Source organism: Aplidium turbinatum, chromosome 17, assembly GCF_918807975.1.
Source record: "Aplidium turbinatum chromosome 17, kaAplTurb1.1, whole genome shotgun sequence".
Lineage (NCBI taxonomy): Eukaryota > Metazoa > Chordata > Ascidiacea > Aplousobranchia > Polyclinidae > Aplidium > Aplidium turbinatum.
In genome coordinates this window covers 13,195,928-13,217,480 of record NC_137488.1, presented here as the reverse complement: position 1 = coordinate 13,217,480, position 21,553 = coordinate 13,195,928, and the positions used below count along the sequence as shown (strand labels likewise).

Here is a 21,553-nt window from a genome sequence, read left to right as displayed (position 1 = left end):
CAAGGAATTTTTCAGACTCATTTCCATCCACTTTTTGCCCCATCATAGATTGCATAAGATATTCAACCGTAATATTATTAAGTTAAGCCTTAGTTGCAATGTACTCAGAATGTTGCAAGCATCATATCCACTCACAATAAATCAATATTGCAGGCTAAAAATGAATACTTCCCCTGGTTGCAATTGTAAGGTGAAATCCGATTGCCCTTTGAATGGGCAATGCTTCCAAAAGGCCTTTATTTACATAGTCACCATTGATAGCAGCCCAAAGGTCCTAAATTACACCGGTTGTTGCAAAACAACTTTTAAAAAACGTTTCTCCAACCATAAGTGTTCCTTCATGGATTGTAATAACAATAATAATAATGCTTTTATTTGCGCCCATTGCGATAACATACAGTACACTGTGCTCACAGATGCGATACAACAGACGACAGGAAGCAGCGAAGTGACATATAGTCTTCGAGTCAGCTGCTCCCCTTATTTTGGCTTGCCTTTAAGTGTCTTTCGCCGAGACACAGCCGCGTGCTCTGGAGCGGTGTCAAACTCACGTCCTTTCGAACGTCGCGCAGACGTTCTCACCACTCGGCTGGCTACGCAGCCGACAATTGTTCTAAACGAACGACTGGTCTAAACTAAACGATTGGTCTAAACGAAATAACACAAAACTATCTAAGGCGGTTTGGGACCTTAAGGACAAGGGTGTTGATCTTAAAATATCATGCTCCGTCCACAGCTATGCTCGGCCTTACAGTGGAGGTGGCCGCAATGATTGTAGCCTTTGTCTTGCTGAAAAGCTGGCCATTCCAAGGGCCGATTGTAGCCACCTTTTCAACAAGAGTTCTGAACTTGTGTGTAAATGGCGTCATCGCAACAAATTGAAACTCAAATACTTCAAACTAACATCAGTTTAATTTGATTTCTGCAGATTACTACTGTTACCTTCACCGTTTTTCGTATTTTGCTTCTCTATGACGTCACAAATATTGTTAGAACTGGTTGGTTTCCATTTGGACGTCATTGAGGCTTTTGTGGCATCCGATGGTAGTGGCCCTTTGTAATGGTGATTTTTTTGCAAATTGAATTAAGGTTATAATGTTTAATATCGTTTCAGGTATTTATCGATTTATTGCTTTTGCATATTTTTAGGACCTTCTGTTGATCCCTTTTCAGGGTGAAACAGGCTGTAGAAGTTTTCGAAAGTAATAACTATGTTTGATGTATGTTAAACTCTCCACACTTCGTGCCAACAAACCAAAAAAAAACATTTTAAATCTAATTGCGATGCATAGTTCAATACTCGACGTCATTTAAGTAATACACAAAATCTAATTTGATTGATATCTGATGAAAGAGAACATGCTTAAAAGAGGTTCAAGAAATATTGTAAAATACGTTTCACTCTATGTCAACCAGACAAATGTATTATTGAAAAATAAGTTTTAACTCTATGTCAACCAGTAAAAACTTTTACTCTTCGTGCAATAAACAAATTCCGCGATTCGATTTTTTTTTTGGTGCTTGACCACACATTCCGATTTGTGGCATTTTTGTTACATTGGGTATAAAGGGAAATCAATGCTGATACAATGTCACAAAAATTCACCGACACAATAGTGCAGCAGATTTGCTACAAAGGTGAAGATGTAAAGGATAACGGTATAAAAATTCTTCGATAGATGTTTGAATAAAATGGTGTAATTTTAATATTTTTGTGATTTTAAAACAAAGTAGGCTATGAATAAGGTTTAATGTAAGTCTCTGTCAAAACATATACCTTGTAACTTTTAATATGTTCCTTCTCTTTATGCATCATATTTTAGAGTTTCTTTTGAATGAAATACAAAAACATTGCACGCAAAGCTTTTAGCGCAGAATTCATAAAGTATGCAAAACAATACTATCGGTGCCATATCATAGACAAATAGGATGAAAAAGCTAAATAACAGCTTGAATGACAGTATCGTGGTCAAAGCGAAAAGCACATGTGATTTTTGTATGATTCAAAATAAATAGACTCTAGGTCATGTTTAGACCTCATCTGTGTCATATTGTTCCCATAAACACATTTTAAGCAACTGATCCACATGTCTGTCATCTCTGTCGTCAGATGTTCTTACAGATGAAATAAAAAGTAAAATTTGAGAAAGATATTTTCAAGTAGATAAAGCAAATCTGCTGAAACCTGAACCCTTTATCTTGACACATTATTTATTGTTTTGGTGTCAGGTACAAAAAGATATCAATTGGATGCTTAACGTAGATAGATCAGTCCTTGACTTTTCTATAAATAATTTGTCACAATTTAAACCATGCTTTCGTTGAAATACACAAGTGTCAACAAGAGTAGGCTAGAAATAAAAGTCTGAAACAGACACAGAATAAAAGCGTAAACCTAAAAAATAAAGACAACACACTCTTAAAAAATGAACAACCTAGAAAACAACTAAAAATGTACATTCATTCCCCTTTTTAGCTCATCTAAAAGCCTTCTTCTAGTCGTTTGCGCAACTTAGAAGTAAGATGGTTTGTATGAAAAAACTAATACTGATGATATCTAGCTAGAAATTTATATAATTCAATGGCAAAAAAGCAAATCAAATTGTTTTTTTCAATTGTAGAATTTGCAATAAGCTGCTTTACAAATAGAAATTGATCATATTTATTTAGATGCGTAACTCAATAAAAAAGGAACTTGGATTGAAAATTTGTTGTGGCTGTTCAATGTTTTCCAATAATAGACGAGCGGTGTTTTACAAGTTTTGGTGTAGACCAGCGATTCTCATACTGGGGTCCGCGGTCCTTTTGGGGTCCGCGAGACAATTTTCTGGGACCGCGAAGCACCTTCCAAAAAGATTAACACGATCCCAAAGAAAAAAAATTTTTGAACAGTAAAAAGTTTCAGGCAACTTATTTTCCAAACCAAAGTTAATATATTTTAATAAGCTGGCTTGGCATCCCTCCACACAGTTTTTTAAGCCTGGCCTTTCGTTTAATTGTGATAGCCTTTGTTTTGTTTCTATCGGCTTTGTGACATCAAGGAGTGCATGGTGGTGACGTACTCCTACAACACTCGTGTTTATCAGATCAAGAACAGAATTACGAAATATAGGCTACTTGACTAAAAAGGAGTTAGGGCTGTTAGGCGAAATTGACTAAGGCTAGTTATATTTACTGATTTAAGTTTTGAATTGAATGCCTTTCCAAACTTTTAGATTTTTTAGCCTTAGTCAAATTAGCTAAAAATTAATAACTTTTTAACTTTACTAATTAAATTTTTGACTTAAATTTCAGTACAAAAAGTGAAAATGGCAAAGCCTCGAAAAAAATTAAGATTCAATGATTCCTATTTTCAATTTAGTTTCACTGTCTGCGATACATTCTGGTGAAGTAAAGCCGCAGTGAGTGCTATGCTGGTTTTAGCAAGTTCTGCTCTAAAACCTAGCAAGCTGAAAAGACATTTGGTACACATCATCCAGATTATCAAAACAAAGATGCAGATTTTTTTAAATGGCAAGCTAATAGTTTGTCAAAATTTGATAGCACTGGTAATCAATGGAAGGAAAATACTACAGGGCTAAGGGCCTCCCACGAAGTTACAAGAAAAATAGCTATCGCTAAGAAGCCTAACACCAGCGTAAACAACTGATCTTGCGTTTGTTGTCAAGTTATTGTATCAAACGTTTTGGGAGAATCTGAAGCTCAAAAGCTGAAGCAAGTGTCTCTGCAAACGACACTGTCAGTAGGAGAATGTCTGAGCTATCGGAAACCATTTTGTCACAGGTGGTGTCAAAGATACAGAAGTCAATGTCACATTGATACCTAGCTCAAAACATGTTGGATGTACTGCATAATATCAAGATCATATTGAACTAAACGGAACCTAACATAGAACTGATAACACTGAAGCAGGTGCACCCATTTTATTGACGTGTGCATTTTTAATTGCATGTAACAAATAAATTATTATTGACAGTTTTTGCGCTAATTTGCCTAAAGCTTTTGGTGGACCGTGAGTCGTTGAAAAAATCACAAGGGGACCGTTCAACAAATTTTTTGAAAAAGTTTGAGAACCACTGGTGTACGGTACCTAATCTGATTTACTGAGGTTCTATAGCTTCACTTAGCGGATCTCGTCAAAAATCTTTTGTGCCGTTGTGTAGCGCCCTTGGTTAGTTTAGTTTGTTTTTATTTCTGACAATCACAACGAAAAAAAAAATACATGCCAAATAGCAGAGGTCTAGAAAAAGGTAGAAGCGACAAAACGCGGACGTTATAACGTGCATGATACCAAAGCAGAACAATCAGTTTAAAATATGGCACGGTCGCAACACCTTAAATTAATAGTTAAATGATTCATTTGTCGTACCAAATTTTTTTATGTTGTACTTGCTTCGGCAGTACATATACTAAAATTGGAACGATGCACAAAAGATTAGCATGGCCCTTGCGCAAGGATGCAACGCAAAATCGTGAAGCGTTCCATATTTCTTAAAAAAAAAAATTATGCTTAAGTGCCTATACCTTATTATATGGCTGTTTCTTGTGCAGTGCCACGTTGCGAGACGATAGAGAGTTGGTTCAATTCCTTTGCATGGTATTTCTTTCATATTTAAAAACTCGGTGATGCAATCGCTAATCAGTTTAATACAGCGGTCTCAAAATCCGGCAGCGATTCAAATCCGAGCCACAGAGGGATTCATTCTAGTCGCACTAGCTTTTCTCAGAGTAGCCTACTTAGCATTTTAATAATTATATTTAAATAGGTTAATGCAAGAAAGCTGCTATAGTGATAGATGCTAGACTGAACCGTGATGGTAAGTGGCCGACAATTTTTTCACACTGTCAACTTGCAAGTTACAAGTGACTTAATTATTTTGCGTCGAGCAAAGCTCAAGCTAATTAGGTTTCTACATCCCGCTTTGATTTCTGTATTTGCCAGGAGCTGGAGTCCATGTTGGCTTTAACAGTATTGTAGATGAGGCCATTTTTGCGGTTAACTTCATTCTCACTCGTCCCTTTTCCCCAGCCTAAGGAGAAAATCGATGTTAACTACAAAGATCTCTTGTACCTTTTGTAAACTCGGTGGCTTAGCAACAGAAAAACATCAAGGAAAGTGTAGAATTTGAGACAAACAATTGGATTTTTTGTCATTAGTTGAAGTACGTTCATTGTACGTTGCAAAACGTGCGATTTAAATACGTATTCACACTCAAACATGGCTAAAGCATAAACTGGGAATGCAATCTTTTGAGCTAACTGTGGCAAACGTTTCATTTTGAATCGTGTTGTCAATAACCTTCATAAAAAGTAAGAACACAACACTGTGATCGGAAACCATTCAAATAAAATTGCTGAATATCAGCATCACTTGAAGCACGAAGTCTACTTTTATACCTTTGCAGATTGAAGCTATAGCCTAGTTGCCAAAAGGTGCATTTGTGAGTAGTAGGCTACCATACAAATTGCAGTAATGAGGTTGTTCATAGTTTGCATTTTGTTGGCTTTGATGTGTATGTGCCAGGCTGGCAAAGGAAGCAGAAAACAAATCAAGAAATGCTTCAACAGAAAAATATCGACTTCAGGATACACAAAGCTGTTTGGAGTGAGAACGTTGTATGAAAATTATGAACTAGTCTACGGCCCCCCTTCCATTCAAAGACCAAGTCCTGAAGAAAGTCAGTTTTATGTTTTATAGTTATTTTATTTTTGTGTAATTGTCGTTTTATTTTGCCTTGTTTCATTAACGTAAACTAATGTAAAGGTCACTTGATTCCAAGTCTTTGGGATGAGAATGTAAGGTTATCATTGTACTAAGTCTTTGGCACTAACGAGAGTTTAGCGTGGCCAGTTCTTTTTTCTCGGCCGCTTTTTCTTCAGAAATTATGCCCACCCAATTTACTACACCTTAGATAAAGGTGAGCGGTGTTTTCAACAACCAGCTGATGCCAGTAGTCAAACCAGGTTTGCACAATTATTGTAAGCTAACGCCTTATCCGCTGCGCAATCCCACCATGCATCATTCCACCATGTACTAAATGATAGACAAAGTCTTGGTGAAAATATTTTACCTACTACCTACACATTATATTTTTGTAGCTTTGCACTATTACATGTTGCAAGAAACTTTTGGAAAATTTTTCTTGGGCGGTTTTCCATCGATTTTATCTTTGTACTCTACAGAATGTAAAATTTTCCTGAAATTTAGTTGAAGCTCGAAAACGTTCAAATTCAAATTCAGCCATTTTATTTTTGTAAACAAGTCCGAGTTCCAACAAAAAGACCGGTTTTTCGAGCTTAAGTTACAATAGTATCAGAGATTTTACGCATAGCCGGACGGGACTAGAATATTTTTGGGGGCAGAACAAAAATCTTCTCAAATCTGCGTAATTTTACTAAAATTGCCCAAATATACATATCAAAATAGCTATCTGTACAGTATATGAGCTTGATAAAATGGGTGCCCAAAGTAACATGTTGATTTGGCAGTTTCATGGAAGGATACAATCAGATTCGGGTAATTTTATATTTTCTTTGTGCCCAAACTCATAATTTCAATAGTTTCATAGAAGGATTAAGCAGATTCCGGTAATTTTATAATTTCTTTGTGCCCAAACTCATGATTTCAATAGTTTCATAGAAGGATTAATCAGATTCCGGTAATTTTATATTTTCTTTGTGCCCAAACTCATGATTTCAATAGTTTCATAGAAGGATTAATCAGATTCCGGTAATTTCATACTTCGTTGATGCCCGAAATAACATGTTGATTTGAACAGTTGCATTGAAGAATCAAGGAGGCAGTTTATAGCCTTCTATGTAACTTAGTTTGCCCAATATTTGTACATTTTTGCCAGAATGTACGGCATTTTTTGCAACATGGGGCAACTGCCCCCCTGGCTTGCAAAGAATTTAGATTATGGAGATGCGAAACTACAACTGCTTTTGGCTTTATCCGCCACACGAGAAAGATTACGTTTCTTTTGATTTACAATATAATGCACTTTTTATAGGCTTTATAAGAGTAGTAAAGTTGGTTTTAAAGTAATTAAAAGTTTCTTGTTGAAAGTACGCTTGTAGCAAAGCGTAGAAGTAACTGTCCAATTGACAATTGACCCTTCTAATGTGGCCGGAAAAGTGGAGCTGCGCGTCCTATAATGTAATGCCACTAGAATAGTATATGTAATACAGTAGCCTAATCTACGTAGCCTACTTATGCACTCATTCGTTTCACGTAGTGCATTTTTGAGCATAAATTCGACTTCGACCGGTTTAACACTTTGTAGAACTAAACCATTTTTTTCGAAGATGTTTGTCGGTATCTCGTATGAAACGTCAGAATTGTAGTATAGCTGATTTTACATTTAGTGGATTTTCAGCCAGCAACGTATTGCTTTCTTTTGCAGCACTATTGGCAAGTTGATCTTATAATGTAATAAGTTTTGGTAAACGGCGAAGCTTTCTCATTTTTACTGTGAAGCATTTCTGTATTCTATATTTTAGATTGTGCACCAGTCCACCTTTACTTACTATTGCGGCATGGAGCGAGATACCCGCATGCCGGTACCCTGAAAGAGCAAAGGAAACTATTGAGGTTAACAAGATTACTCAACACCACAGGAAAAGCCACATTATGTCCGAAACATCTTCAGGCATGCGATTGTTAAATATTTTGTCTCAGCACTTATCTTTAACCTACTTTTTTAATTTGATACACCACTGCGTAAACATTAGCATTGACAAAAAAGTGAAACGTTTACACTAATAGAAAACAAATTTCAATCTTTGTTCTTTTTTTAACGGCATTAGTTTGTTTAACAGCAATTAAAGTAACCTTCTATTTGTTGTAATTCTCCATACCCTGATGCACTGTGATGATTTCATAAAAGCATGCTGTGGGTCTTTGCATTATGAAACAGCTCATATATTCATTGAAATTTGTCTCCAATTGAATAGGTCATGGTGTTTCTATTTTGAAATACCAGTATGAAGCATTATGTTTTGTATTTTTCCGCATGGTATATGCTGTTTTAAAGCTTGTTGAATGTCTGAAAAATGGACTTGAAATGTAAAACGTAAAATGATTTTTTACCTGTTATAATTTAGCGATTGCGAGATTGGAAACCATGGGTTAATAAAAATGTAAACAAGAATCAGACTTCATATGGAGATGATGAAATTAGAAATATTTCGAAAAGATTTGCACTGAGTTTCCCAGAGCTGTTCCCATTGGAAGCACAACCTGCGGATTATCGGTAAAATGACTGTAGGCCGGTTTGTTACTTTGTGAAGAAATGGATGCTTTTTAGGAAAAATATCACAAAATCTTGCATTGATCTTTATTCTCGTATTGCAATTTTAGTAGATAGCATTTTTTGTGTTTGTTTGTAGCCTACTAATAAAAGTGGTCCAGCAAGTTGTATCTATTATGGTGGTGGGATGGCACCCAGGATAAGGCGCTCGCTTAGCAATGGTACAATCCTTGTTCGACTCCCGACTAATAAAAGCTGGTTGTTAAAAAAAACACTGCTCACTTTCACCCAGAGTGAAATAAATTTAGTGGACGTAGTTGCTGAAGGAAATGCGGCCAAGAGGAGGAACTGGCCACCCAACTCTTGTTAGTGCTTGGCTTCGAATAGTGAGAACATAAGCTTCTCATCCTTCACCGTTTATAATAAATATGAGCCCACCGTTACCTTTATACGTCTACTATACTTTGTGATAATTAATTTCTAGCTTATTTTTTAGGTTTCGAAGTACGAATTTTCAGCGGACCATCGCTTCAATGAGAGTTTTTGCTGAAGAAATTTTTAAAAGGGGCAGAAACGAAGCAGCAGCAATAGAAGAAGCCGTAGAACATGCTCAGTCTGTAAGCTTGCGTCTTGCTTATTTTTGATAGCACTTCTTAATTAATTGATCTCTTTATTATAACTCCAGCATATTAAGTTGAGACTGTTTTTGATGATTAGGCCTACTCGTAGTATCTGGCCTAATAATTTACCTTTGCTTAAGTTCCAAACGTTTTTAGTTTCCATTTACCATAATCAGGTAACTTCAAAAATTGGAAGCGTTTATAACATCAGAGTTGAGTCTTTGAAGAGCTTTCACTGTTCAACCTCCCACGTCAAACATTCTTTCATTTGGTCATTAAAAACGGAAAACTTAGTTACAATACATGCAAATAACAAAACTTAAATTAAAACGTTTTAGTGACCTACAGAGATGTACGTATACGCCGCAAATTCTACGCCGCACACTTGCGGCGTAGACTTTTTGTTTACGCTAACGCTTGCGGCCACATTTTTTTGGATAGTTTGCGCTTGAGGCTACGCCACAAAGTTTTCGCGGATTTTTAGCGCATAGCGTCAACGCATACTTTTTAATGTATTTTTTTTCGCTACAACACGCCAATACCTTTCAGCGCTGCAGTTGAAAGAATGTTTCCAATGGGCAAAGACATATTGGAACCAAAACACAGCAAAATGTCAGATGAACACTTTCAGATGCTTGTGTTTCTTCGTGGAAATTCAAAATAAAACTTGTTAGTTTCGAGTGGTTTGTACCGTGTGAATGTTTGGCACCTAGCAAACAAAATAAAGTTACGCTAGTGTATGCGCTGACGCTGACGCCGCCAACTTTTTTTACAAGTTACGTTGACGCATACGGCGTATGATTTTTCGAACGTTTGCGTTTACGCTGACGGCGTCAATATTTTTGTATGCGCGTACATCACTGGTGACCTATAATAGTTATAGCCTAATATTTGTGATTTTTATATGATATAAAGGTAGCTTACATGTCATATGTTAGTCTACTGTATATTTTGTTATCAAAGTGTAAATTGTAACAAAGTTACAATAAGGCTATAATTAGTGTCGTATTTTTATATTTGTATATATTGCTGCGAAGTCCGGATAGTATTGCAATCACCCATTGTATTGGCGGCTCGTCCTAATAGGCTGCAGTCTTTACCCTCGTGAAATTGATGAATGTCGTTATATTTTCCCATCAGTAGATCCATAGTCCTGGTGTACATGTGTATACCATTATAACATAAGTGCGCAATCCAAGTTAACAACGATGCTAATCTTTGGTAGTAAGTTTTTAAGCTGTTTTCAGTACAACATTTTTGCAGCCTATCCTTTAAAAAATAGTCACGAGCCGCCACTGACCCATTGCCCGTTTCAATGTACTTTCTGCGTGAGCAAAAACAACAAAAACAACAGCTTTTATCAGCCTAACAACTTGGTCAGGATTTTTCGCCAGGCCAGATCTGATATTTTTAGTTTTGCAATCAGATGATGTAGTTTTTCATCAAGCGGTTGTTGTAATTGTTGTGATTCTTCCGCAGAGCATAGAGCAATAATGACTACTCAACATACAGTACTGGGTTATTGAAGGTGTTTCTTAATGTAAATTAAGCTTTGACTCAAATGATCACTACACTCATTTCAAAAGTACTTTTTCCTAGGTTACTCCAGTTAAACAAGACACGTTGCTTCGAGCCAAGAAGATCTGCAAGAACTATTTGTCAGACCGGCCGAAAAATGTCTCCGAAATATCTGACTTTATGAAGTTTTTAACAGGTGTATTTCATGTTATGTTATATTTGATAAATAATGTTATCATTACTAAGGCTTTGAAGGCGAATAACACGAATTTGTACTCAAGATTGCTTTTTACGTAATCTTCACCATGAAGAACACTCCTTTGAAAAAAAAGAGAATCTTGTTAGTTGTAATATAAAGATACTGTCTATTACTGTCGTTCTACAGTAAGCTACATTAGCGATTGTACCGTTTTCGATGCTTGTGTTCGTGATAAGGATCAGGAAACGCTGGGGCTAAGTCCGAAAAGGCCGATGGAGCTTTGGTACTAGCAATGGCCTGTGTTAGTAAATGGCAATGCATAGGTCAAAATGCCTCAACGACATATAAAAGGAATACTTAGTCTAATTATTCATCCAAGGCCGTCGATCCCTCGTTCAAGTAAGGCAATAGAAGAAGAACCGCATCATTACCTAACTTTTCCAAACAGCTTTACGCAAAAAGGTACACAAACGGACCATTGCAACAAAGTTTTTGGTGAAATCTTAACTTTAATTCAAATCTAAGTCTATCAGAAGCAGTGATTAGAACATTACACCTGTCTGCCACCAAGCCACTTGAGTGATTTCGGAAAAAATGTTAAAATAGTAGATGGGTTTATTTGCTGTCGCTGCACAATTGCTAAGGCGTTTTTTCAGCTGCCCTTTTCCATTTCTCTTTTTTTTCGAAGTTTAAACAAAAAAGTGATTCTTGTTTTACCCTAGGCAAGTTGATCCAGCGAACACTGCGTTCTGTTATTTCTCGTCTTGGAGTTCCAAAGGAAATGATTTCAGCAAATGATCTTTATCGTATTTACTTGGACGGTTGCAGCTTGCAGCAATGGGTTGACACTAAAAACGGTCCATGGTGTTTTCCGTTTTCAAAAAAAGACCATCGAAGTAAGTTTGATTGTTACAAAAGTCTTGCCAAAATTGTGAAATAGGTTTTTGCATTGAATTGACTTAAAGTATGAAATATTCCAGAAAATTGTTGAAGTTCGCTGAATGTGGTAAAGTGGTACAGTTTAAAGACATGTGGTGGCAGGTCATTATGGCTACTATAGGCAGGGATGGGCAAGATCACCAGTTTTGGTGTTTTGGTGATCTTGAAGATCAAGATCACCAAAACAACGTGTTGATCTTGATGTTCAAGATCACTTTTTGTGTAGGCTACATGAAAAAATGAATTTTTTGATCAATGATGTACAAAAAAATAAATTTTACCATAAGCAACCTGGTTAAAAGTAGTTGGCATTGCTTTTAACTACTCAATCGCTGGCCTAAGAATTGTAATAAGTTAGTGACTGTTGCTATTAGGCCTATCAATCGTTGTCATAGTTTGCATGAAATCGCAACGTCACACCCAAAGCTGAGGGTAATTACAGTAGCCTACTGAAAAAGTCACAAAATTTGCAATTAGTTTCATGTTTTTAATTTAAAAAAAAACACCTTTGAACTGCATCATTTTTCACTAAATTTTCGTCTAGTTCATGTGGGAAACTTTTATTCGTGTTACGAAACATTTTCAACTTTTACTAGATTTTATCAATATTGCACCATTAACCATCTGTCAACTTTGATACTTCTTCTTCTTCGTCGTATGAGCTGTTCTTCCGGACTATATGTTTGGGCATGATGTCATCAGCCACTCGACAGTCTCGTCATCCAGGGCCTTCAGTCCAAGCATTCCATGTGGTGGTTGATGGATTCGGCAGTCATGGACGACATGATCTACTGTCTGGTCTGTGGCGCCACACTCGCATCCCGGTGAGGGAGCCAGGCCCCATCTGCACATGTCTGAACGAAAGCGACCGACGCCGGTTCGTAGGCGGTTAAGCCGGACCCACGCAAGTCTTGCGATGGACATTCCCGGAGGGTGGGGATCGACGTCGGGTAGGAAATCACGGAGTCGGGAGGTGTTGTTTTGCCACTCCATGTTCCATGTGTAGTTCGTCCAGTGTGCCGCACTTATTCCAAGATCTTCAACGTTGTTCAGAAGCTGTCGTGCGGCGTGCACAAATGGGCGTCTTGATTTCAGTCGCTGCTGTCCTCCAGGTAGGCGCTGGAGTGTACTGTGGAGGAGGTGGTCGGGGTCCAGTGCGCGACGAGCAAGGGAAATTATGGCTCCTTTACGGCGAAGCTCAGCAGGTTGGATGCCTGCAAGGATGGGAAGGCAGTCCGTTGGAGTGGGACGCAGGCATCCAGTCACAGTGCGTAGTGCGTCATTGATGGCGGTGTCAATGTGGCGGGTGTGAGAGCTGCGGCACCACACTGGTGCACAGTACTCGGCGGTAGAATGGACTAGGGCCAAGGTAGCTGTGCGAAGGGTTTTCGCATCAGCTCCCCAGCCGAAGGTATAGTCTAGGCAACTTTGCTAATAGGTCTAGGCAACTTCGATACTGTTGTCTGCTATCAAAAACGTTCAGAGATCTGGGGTCAGATAAACCGCTCTAAACAAAACTACAAAAGCTATACAAAAAAGAGGCAGCATATGGTTTCACATTTAATATATTTGTTTATACTCAGACCCTAAACAATGATTGGTCTGGTTGATTGGATTGGATGCACTAAATCAGTTTACATGACCAAAATCGGCTATACACTCAGTCCATTTTTTTAGCATCACCATTCCAAACTTTTTAAACATCTAACATTGGATCAAAGAAAGCAAACGTTTTTTTAGAATTCACAAAACAAAATTATGAACAAAGTTGAATGAATTTTTTTTATCATACGTCGACATAAACTATGTACGGAAGTTGACTTCTTTATTATTATGACCAACACAGAGAACTTTTTAAATTTTTAAATGGCAACACTGACCAAATTTGGTTGAAACTTCAAATCGACTTTTCTTGGACACATATCACATTAACAGATGCTTAATGTTAGTAATTGACACTAGGGAAATCACTTTGTACAGTACGAGTTGTAAAAAAAGCCTCTATCTTGTAAGTAAATTTCAATTTTAAAGTGATCTTGATCTTTCTGTTCTTCAAGATCAAAATCACACAAAAAAGTAATCTTAGATCAAGGACAAGATCACCAAAATAAAAGTGATCTTCAAGATCATTTGTGATTTTTAATATCAAGATCATGCCCATATCTACTACAGTATAGGGCTTATAGGCCTACTACATTTTTATCGAATTAAGGCTACAGTTAGTCGATCCAAAACTTAAGCTGCTGATCGATATTTAATTTTTATGGGTTGCATGTTTTTACAGAGCTCGACTATGCAACCGATTTAAAATCATACGGATTTAAATCAAAGAATGTTCTTTCAAAGAAACTCAGTTGCATTTTGGCAAAGGATGTCGTTTCTTCCTTGAAAACTGCATCAGAATCGGACTCATCATCACAAAACTTTATAAAAGGAACATTCAGATTTGGTCACGTGGATAACATTGTATCTCTTGCTGCAAGCCTGAAGTTTTTTCAAGTATGATAGCCATTTTTTTTAAATTTTACTAAACTTTCAGAAGATACAATTAAGATATAGTAGCGGATCCATGAGGGCACTTGGTCACATGCCCCTCCCCCCCAAAAAAACAATCCACAAAAAAACATGTGATTTTTCTCTATTTTTGCAAAATTATATCGCTCGCTTTCTCGCTCAAGCTCATTTTACCTAACCTCCGATATTAGGCAGGCAGGGTTTTAGCATTGAACTTTTGGGATAAAAACGTTTTTCGTGTCCTTTAAAATGTAAGACAATGTTCTGAAATCAACCCATTGCTCACTCAGCTAATTAACAATTAGATTCATCTATTTCATTGTTGACAGAGGCATAAGATGAAGTAAGATGAAATGTGGCTTATTAGTTGTATACAATAGGCAGGGGAAGACTGGGACGCGAATTTTGTTTTTCTACGATAATTTATTTTTTCTGTGTATCACGGTAATTGAAGCCACTGCCAGCTTCCGCATGGTAATAATACCTGCTGCTGTTAAAAACACACTGGTAAACAGTGCTTCAGATAATAATTGAGCACTAAATAAAATACGTTTATCAAAACCACTTCATCATTTAAGAATATCACTTCTGTTTGATCTGAAAAAAAAAAACGCCAAGAGGCCTCGCCTTGATTACCTTGCGTGTTTTCGAGGCCTTCTGGTGCGTTGTCTTGTTTGTGTGCAACTGTTTGTGTATGTTTTGCTTGTGTGCTGTATGCAGTAGAGTAGACTATATTCGTCTACATTGCTGTTTTTGCGCACCAAAAATAAATTTTCTGAGGTTTAAACTTATAATTGATTCTCAAAATATATAGTCTAATAAGCAACTGTAACTAGACAACATAGGCATGCAGCCTAGTTGCATTTCTAGATGGCTTATTGTGCTGAATTAGAATTAGTCCTAAGCAGTGGCGGCTCGTGAGTCCTAGAAATGAGGGTGCTGCGGACGGGCAAAACCCGGTGTAGCGGTCCAGGAGTTACTGCGGTCCAAAAGTTACCGTGCTGCTGCAAGGTGACAGTCTAGAAATGATGTCATACTACAAATGATCAAAGCTGCCCGGCGCTTCCGAAAGCAATACAAAAACAAAAAATTTACAACTAAGTTTAATTGAGTAGTTGCTCTCAAACTAATGCGCACCTTTTCATTTAAGATTAATCATAATCAATGCTTAAAATTGTTAATGCAACTTTTTGAGCAGTAAGAATTTCAATAATTTTCATAAAAAAAAAAAATTAATTATATTGGGCAACTCTGGTAACTCTTGGACTGCGGTCACTCCTGGACCGTTACACCAGCCGCGTGTCCGCCGAAGGCGAATACAAAAGCGGGGGTCTCCCTCAGTAAAATTACATTTGATTTGGTGGATTTTGAGCATATTTTACCTCTAAATTGTGATAAAAGTTTAAGTAAAACTTGGCTTATTTAAGAGTAATATTTTGTGTAATATTTTGAAGGGGATGATCAACAAACATATGTGAATAGCACGTTCTAAATGATAAAAGAGAAAACGCTTGTTTTTTTCATTACCCACTCCACAAAAATTTTCCTTGGCCTATGTCACTTTACATTTTGGATGTAGATTAGGGTGTTTCAAAATTTCACCACTTTTAAATTTTAAAACGAGTACCTTTTTTTCTGATGGAGTTTTGGCCGCTGATTGCGAATCTGGCATTATTTTTTCATTATGACGTCATCTTGAGGGTGCCCCACGCGATTTTTCGCGTTTTTTCAATATCTCGAAAACTACTTGGGCTAGACGTATGGAATTTGTATCAAATGATGCAGAATATACGATTTCCTATCTATACTTACGAGAGTTTAAAGTCGTATCTGCTTCAGAAAAAAAGTAATTTGAGAAAAACACTTTTTTATTGTTTTGATATCCATATCGATAATCTTCGAGCTATATGACAATTACAATTGTGATTTTCGATTTTTTAGATGACATGAGTGAAATATATTTCATTAACATGAAATAAGCATTCCAATGTGTGGATGCCTCGACCATGCCGTTCCATGAAGAAATCGGCCAGGCGCTTATTTATACCAGATTTTTTCCTTGTGTTTAATGCAGTAGTATCTGACATAACTGAATATATTTTACTTAAAGTATCCTCACAAATTTTCTCGGTAACACAGTTAAAAACGGTCTGAGAAATTACCGAAATTCCTTCCAAAAAAGTTTTCACAGCTATAACTTTTTCACACTTGACTCCTGTATCCACAAATTGTCCCAAAAAGATGTACCTGTCCATTTTGTTTATGATTATTCCATCATAGAATAATTGAATTGCTTTAGCATGTTTCAGCTCTTACTCACATTGATTTAAAGCTTCAAGTCGACACTGCTCGCGCTTTCGAAGTACAGTTGTTGGCGAAGCAGAAATATTTTTTTCTCCAATAGTTGATCGCTGCAGATCGGATTGTTGGCGAATCGACACTAAGCCGGTCTGCTTTAACACGGTCACTGGTACTGATCGAAAATGAACGTTTTTTAAGGTAAGCTTTTCCTCCTGCAAGATGCTTGGGAGCAGGTTGGTAATCCAGGTCGAAATAGGTTGACGTGTCCCTAACATTATCACTCGTCTCTGCTTCCAAAAGATCATCATTGCTCTCATTAGAATTTATATTTAAATCGAACTGGCGCGGTCTCAACGAATTGAACAAAACTTTAGAATTGGATAGGCCTCCGTTTATTGTAGCTCTTAATTTACTGGATGTGGGGTTCTCAATATCATCTTCCGCCGTGGTGAGTCGCTTGAGCTTGATTACACTCTGCAGCTTGTGTGTATTAAACAGTGCATCTTTGGATGAAGATAAAATCATTCTTCTAACGGATCTTTGATCTTTCAGAAACATACTTTCTTTTTCTGGAACTCTGTGGTCAAAACTGCAACTACAAATCAGCTTACCTTTATACGTTTGAAATATATCTGGTATTTCACACCGGCACTTGGTTATATCAAAGAGCTGGTCGAGCCAGCCATCGCTGATTGAAATAAGTTTCAATTTCTTGGCACGTTTTCTTGCCACAGCAAACTTGTGAATAAGTTGCTTCAGTTTTGTATGGATACTTCTCAACTCGATAGCAGGCAAGCTGGCTCTTCTCCACAGTTGAACTGTGTCATTCATAACTACATCTTTGATATCATAGAATCCTGAAGTTTTCTTCAAAAATTTAGTGTCTGTATCCATTAAAAGCTGCTGAATATAATGATAGTGCTCTATAACTTCTCTACACATTGGTAATGTATTTCCAAGTAACTTTTTCGAGACTATCAGAGACTTAACCTCAACAGATCTCAACCATGCCATATCCCTGCTTATACTGCATTTAAAACTGACCAACTAAATTCAAATTGGAAATTGTTTTTATCCCTTAAGACCCGTATTGTCAACAAACAATTATCATCGTTCATTTACAAACAATTACCATTGTTATTACCAATTACCGAATTGACGTCACAATGTATTGTCATATAGCTCGAAGATTATAGATATGGAATGGATGTAAAAACAATAAAAAAGTGTTTTTCTCAAATTACTTTTAATCTGAAGCAGATACGACTTTAAACACTCTTAAGTAGAGATAGGAAATTGTATATTCTGCATCATTTGATACAAATTCCATACGTCTAGCCCAAGTAGTTTTCGTGATATTGAAAAAACGCGAAAAATCGCGTGGGGCACCCTCAAGATGACGTCATAATGAAAAAATAATGCCAGATTCGTAATCAGCGGCCAAAACTCCATCAGAAAAAAAGGTACTCGTTTTAAAATTTAAAAGTGGTGAAATTTTGAAACACCCTAATGTAGATACGTTACTTATTTCATGACATATTAAATTCAAGCAGTTTTTTCCAAGGATTGGAAGTAAACCTATCCTAAAAAGTATCAGTTTTTCTAGTGCCTCCCTATTTGCGTTCTTCTGTAACTAAGACTATAGTAATACTAATCAGCGAAAATGTAAACTACTGTAATTGGTTTATTGCGTAACACTTGACAATGCGTAATTCCACAACGTAAAGGTGGATTCACACTGGCGTCACTATTGCGCCGCAAGCTTCTTTTGACGTTACCACGACGCCAGACACTCATCGACTTTTCACATTGCCTTGTTGCCCAATATTCGCCTTTCTGCTTGTGTGCTGTTTTAAAGGGGTATTAAAGGAAAAACCTGACTTGGCGATTTTCCACGTTCTTTGTGTTTAACATGCTACCATAAAACGATTTTCAATAAAATTTTGCCCCATTGCGGTCTGACCACCATTGTGCGCGTGCTTTTGTCAGAGCTTTCAAAACGAGATTGGCCTGAGCAACGAAGCGTGCGACTGTAAAGAACGTCATAAAGTCTACGTCATAAAGTCTAGCAATCAACCGATCACGCAATAATTGTTACTGCGGGCGATTTGACTGTAGGCTATGTATGTATTTACATCAAAACAGCACATTTTAACATCAAAACAGCAGACAGTTTGCTCAAAACATCAGATTGGTAACGTGGTTTTTGTTATTGCTGGACTTTATGACGTATTCTTGAGCTGTGTTTGCACGTTTTGGTCATTTTGAAAAAAATGAAAATAAATGAAACACTGGACTTTGGGCCTTGCCAGCGCCATTGAAAACAAATTTTTTTGGGTAATTGTTTTTGAAATGTATTCTTGAATGTTCAGTTTACTCATTTTAATGCTTAATTTCGGTTTGAAATTTTCCTTTAGTATGCCTTTAAAACAGCACATCGTTTTGCTATTCGTTTGTATTGGCAATTCAAGAAACCTCGCGGCTCTACGACGTCACAATCGAGTGTCTCTTTAGTTGTAACCTTGCGCAGAATATTTCACAGCACGCAAAGTTTCCAACTATAATTTACACTTATAACAGTCAGCAATTCTGTGAACAGAGAACATAAAACATATTTTGGGCAGAAGAAGCGCTAAAATATTTGAGAAACTTTTTGTGAAAACTTTCATGGGAGCTGCTGAAGAGCAGCACCGCAGAGAAGCTGCAGCACCGCAGCACACACTAGCGAGCCGCCCCTGGTCCTAACCGCTCTCTGAAATTAGGGCCAAATACAAATAATGTGAATTGTTGGTGTGGAACATTTCCCAAATTCACAGGTTTAACATGCCAATTTTGAAACGTTATGAACGTCGTTCACTGTAGGCTTCTTCACCATTTCACCACGAAAACCCTATATAGGCAAGTTGGCGTTACAACTTACAAGACAAAGCAAGACGGAAGCCACATTAACATGAAGAAATTCAGCCATTGCCACTGAAACCTCGAACCAATCAGAACATGTTATAAGAGGCTACCGTCCAATTGTGACCTTTCTAGCACTCAGCCAGAGAGTTAATTCTTGTTTTGAGCTTTATTTGGTAGTTACAGAAGAAATAATGGTAGGGGTGGTAATCGAACCCATGTCATAGAAATGACTATTTTCTAGCCCTAACCCTAACCCCTAAGCCAACCAGTTGACACAGAAACAATCACTTGATTTGCTTTGTATCATCTTGTTTTCGCCCTTTTTACGTCACGGAAAACGTAGCTGATGATTGGTTCGCGGTTTCAGTGGCAATGGCTGAATTTTTTCTTGTTGAAGTGCCTATCAAGCAAGACACTCTTAATAAGGGTTTCCCAACTCTTTTGTCAGTGGAACAACGTAAGGTTATTTTTCAAAATAAACCTTTGATATGCTGGAACCGTCAAATAACGCAGAGAACGAAATTAAGCACAATAAAATTAATCATAAACAGTTTAACAAGCATATTTTACATGAAAAATGCAAATTCTATACTTACACAGTGATATGCAGAAAGTTTTTGGGAAAACAATTTTGCGCCAGGACACGTCAGGCGAAGTTTCGAAATTTTACTAAAAGATCTACATAACACTGCAGAACGCAAACCTTGAACAAACAAATTATTGAAATCCTTTTGTGTTCATAAAAAAATAAAAAAACTTTGAAAACGTAACTTCATTTTTAAACCACAAGTTGTCACTCAAACGTCTACAGAAGTCCACATATAAGTTGATGAATTTGGGAAAATACGATCTTAATTACAGACCTAAAAATGCACAAAAAGTGACCAAAACAAGGTTAAATCTGTCAAATCCTTTTAGAGGGGAATCCTTTCAGACCCCCAACTAAATTAATCTCAACCCCTATATTGTTTGTTTTGTTTTACAAATTTTCCTTCATTTAAACTTAGATTCCCTTCAAATCTTCTTTTCTGGATCCGCTACTAGTAAGATAGCTGTGCTACTGTATTGCTTGTAGAATTATGCAAAGCTGTCAGAACAAAATTTTAGGCTACAGAAGTATAGAGTAGTTTTGGATTGTAACAGTTTGGTAATTTTTCAAATTTATTCTGTATCTAAATCAGTGCATTTAAATTTTTCAAACAAAAGCCAGATCTAATTCGCAAGCCACTGCACTTACATTTAAAATTAGTATTTTATTTGTTGCACCAGACATTTTTGAAGAAATGTTTTGGAAGCCTGGTATCACGCAGTGTTATCGGGCTTAAATCATCCTCTCAACGGCTCTCAATAATGAATATAGGCCACATCAGTACTGTGTCAACTCATTCAGATTTCAAAACGTAAAACATCATATTTCTTCACACAGAATCCAGTCAAGGCTGAAACAGCAACAAAGTATCGGTCAGTCCGTTCTCGTCTTCGACGATTCAGTATGAGTAAGATGATTCCTAGTGCTGGAAACTTAGCGTTTGTTTTATACAAATGCAATCAGCAGTACAAGGTACAAGTCTACTGGAATGAAAAGTTGCATCCAATCCCAGCCTGCTCCAACAGTGGATCTCCGACTTTATGTGATTTGACAACTTTTTTGTCGTTTTATCAAGATTTTGTTGCTGGCTCTTCTACGGAATGTAACTACAACAAATTATGTGGATGAATTCTAAGCATCAAAACTCATGTACTTTAAGGACTATTTACTAAGAAACACTTCACAATTACTAACCGAGTTGACAAGTAACTCAATTGTTTTTTGCAAAATGCTTATTCGACGAGCCTATATTTTGATTGTATTTGATTATTATTTTATTTTAATAAGGGACGCAGTGAAAAGATTGTTCAAAATAAAAATATTTCTAAACAAAACCGCTTTTGGCAAAGTAAAACTTTGGCTTTCTTAACTCAATTTGTTTTGAACATTTCCAATATTGTGCCTTTTGAAGTTCGGCTCAATAAATAAGCGACAACAAAAAACTTTGATCGTGGACTAACTCTAGGCTGCCATGATTCGGACGATGAACGTCTGCTGTCAGGAACATATTTGATGGGAAAAGTCCGAGAGGCTGGCCTCTTCCTTATGATGGACACTATCAATGAGATGATCAGAAGAAGTGCATGCTGTTGGGTGGGACATTGTGATGTTTTCATCTCTTGCTTGTGGCCTGTGCAGGCTATCGTGATTTTAAGAAGCTTAAGCTAACGGAGACAAACTACCTCTCCTCGCAAGCTAAACCTAAAGGTTGTCACTC

The 21,553-nt window shown here is 37.0% G+C and overlaps 1 protein-coding gene and 1 non-coding gene across 2 annotated transcripts; both read left to right on the top strand.

The window, feature by feature from the left end:
- The first annotated feature begins 4,385 nt into the window (after window positions 1–4,385).
- Window positions 4,386–4,492, top strand: LOC145787033 (U6 spliceosomal RNA). The gene has a single exon (XR_014291354.1). It is a non-coding gene; the product is annotated as a U6 spliceosomal RNA (small nuclear RNA).
- Window positions 4,493–5,433: 941 nt separating this feature from the next.
- LOC145786776 (multiple inositol polyphosphate phosphatase 1-like) lies at window positions 5,434–21,266 on the top strand. The gene is made up of 8 exons (XM_082598518.1): window positions 5,434–5,678; window positions 7,504–7,652; window positions 8,107–8,255; window positions 8,749–8,869; window positions 10,472–10,586; window positions 11,312–11,485; window positions 13,813–14,027; window positions 20,674–21,266. The coding sequence occupies exons 1-8, from the start codon at window positions 5,474–5,476 to the stop codon at window positions 20,962–20,964; spliced, it is 1,419 nt and encodes a 472-aa protein (XP_082454644.1). The 5' UTR covers window positions 5,434–5,473; the 3' UTR covers window positions 20,965–21,266.
- The last annotated feature ends 287 nt before the right edge of the window (window positions 21,267–21,553 follow it).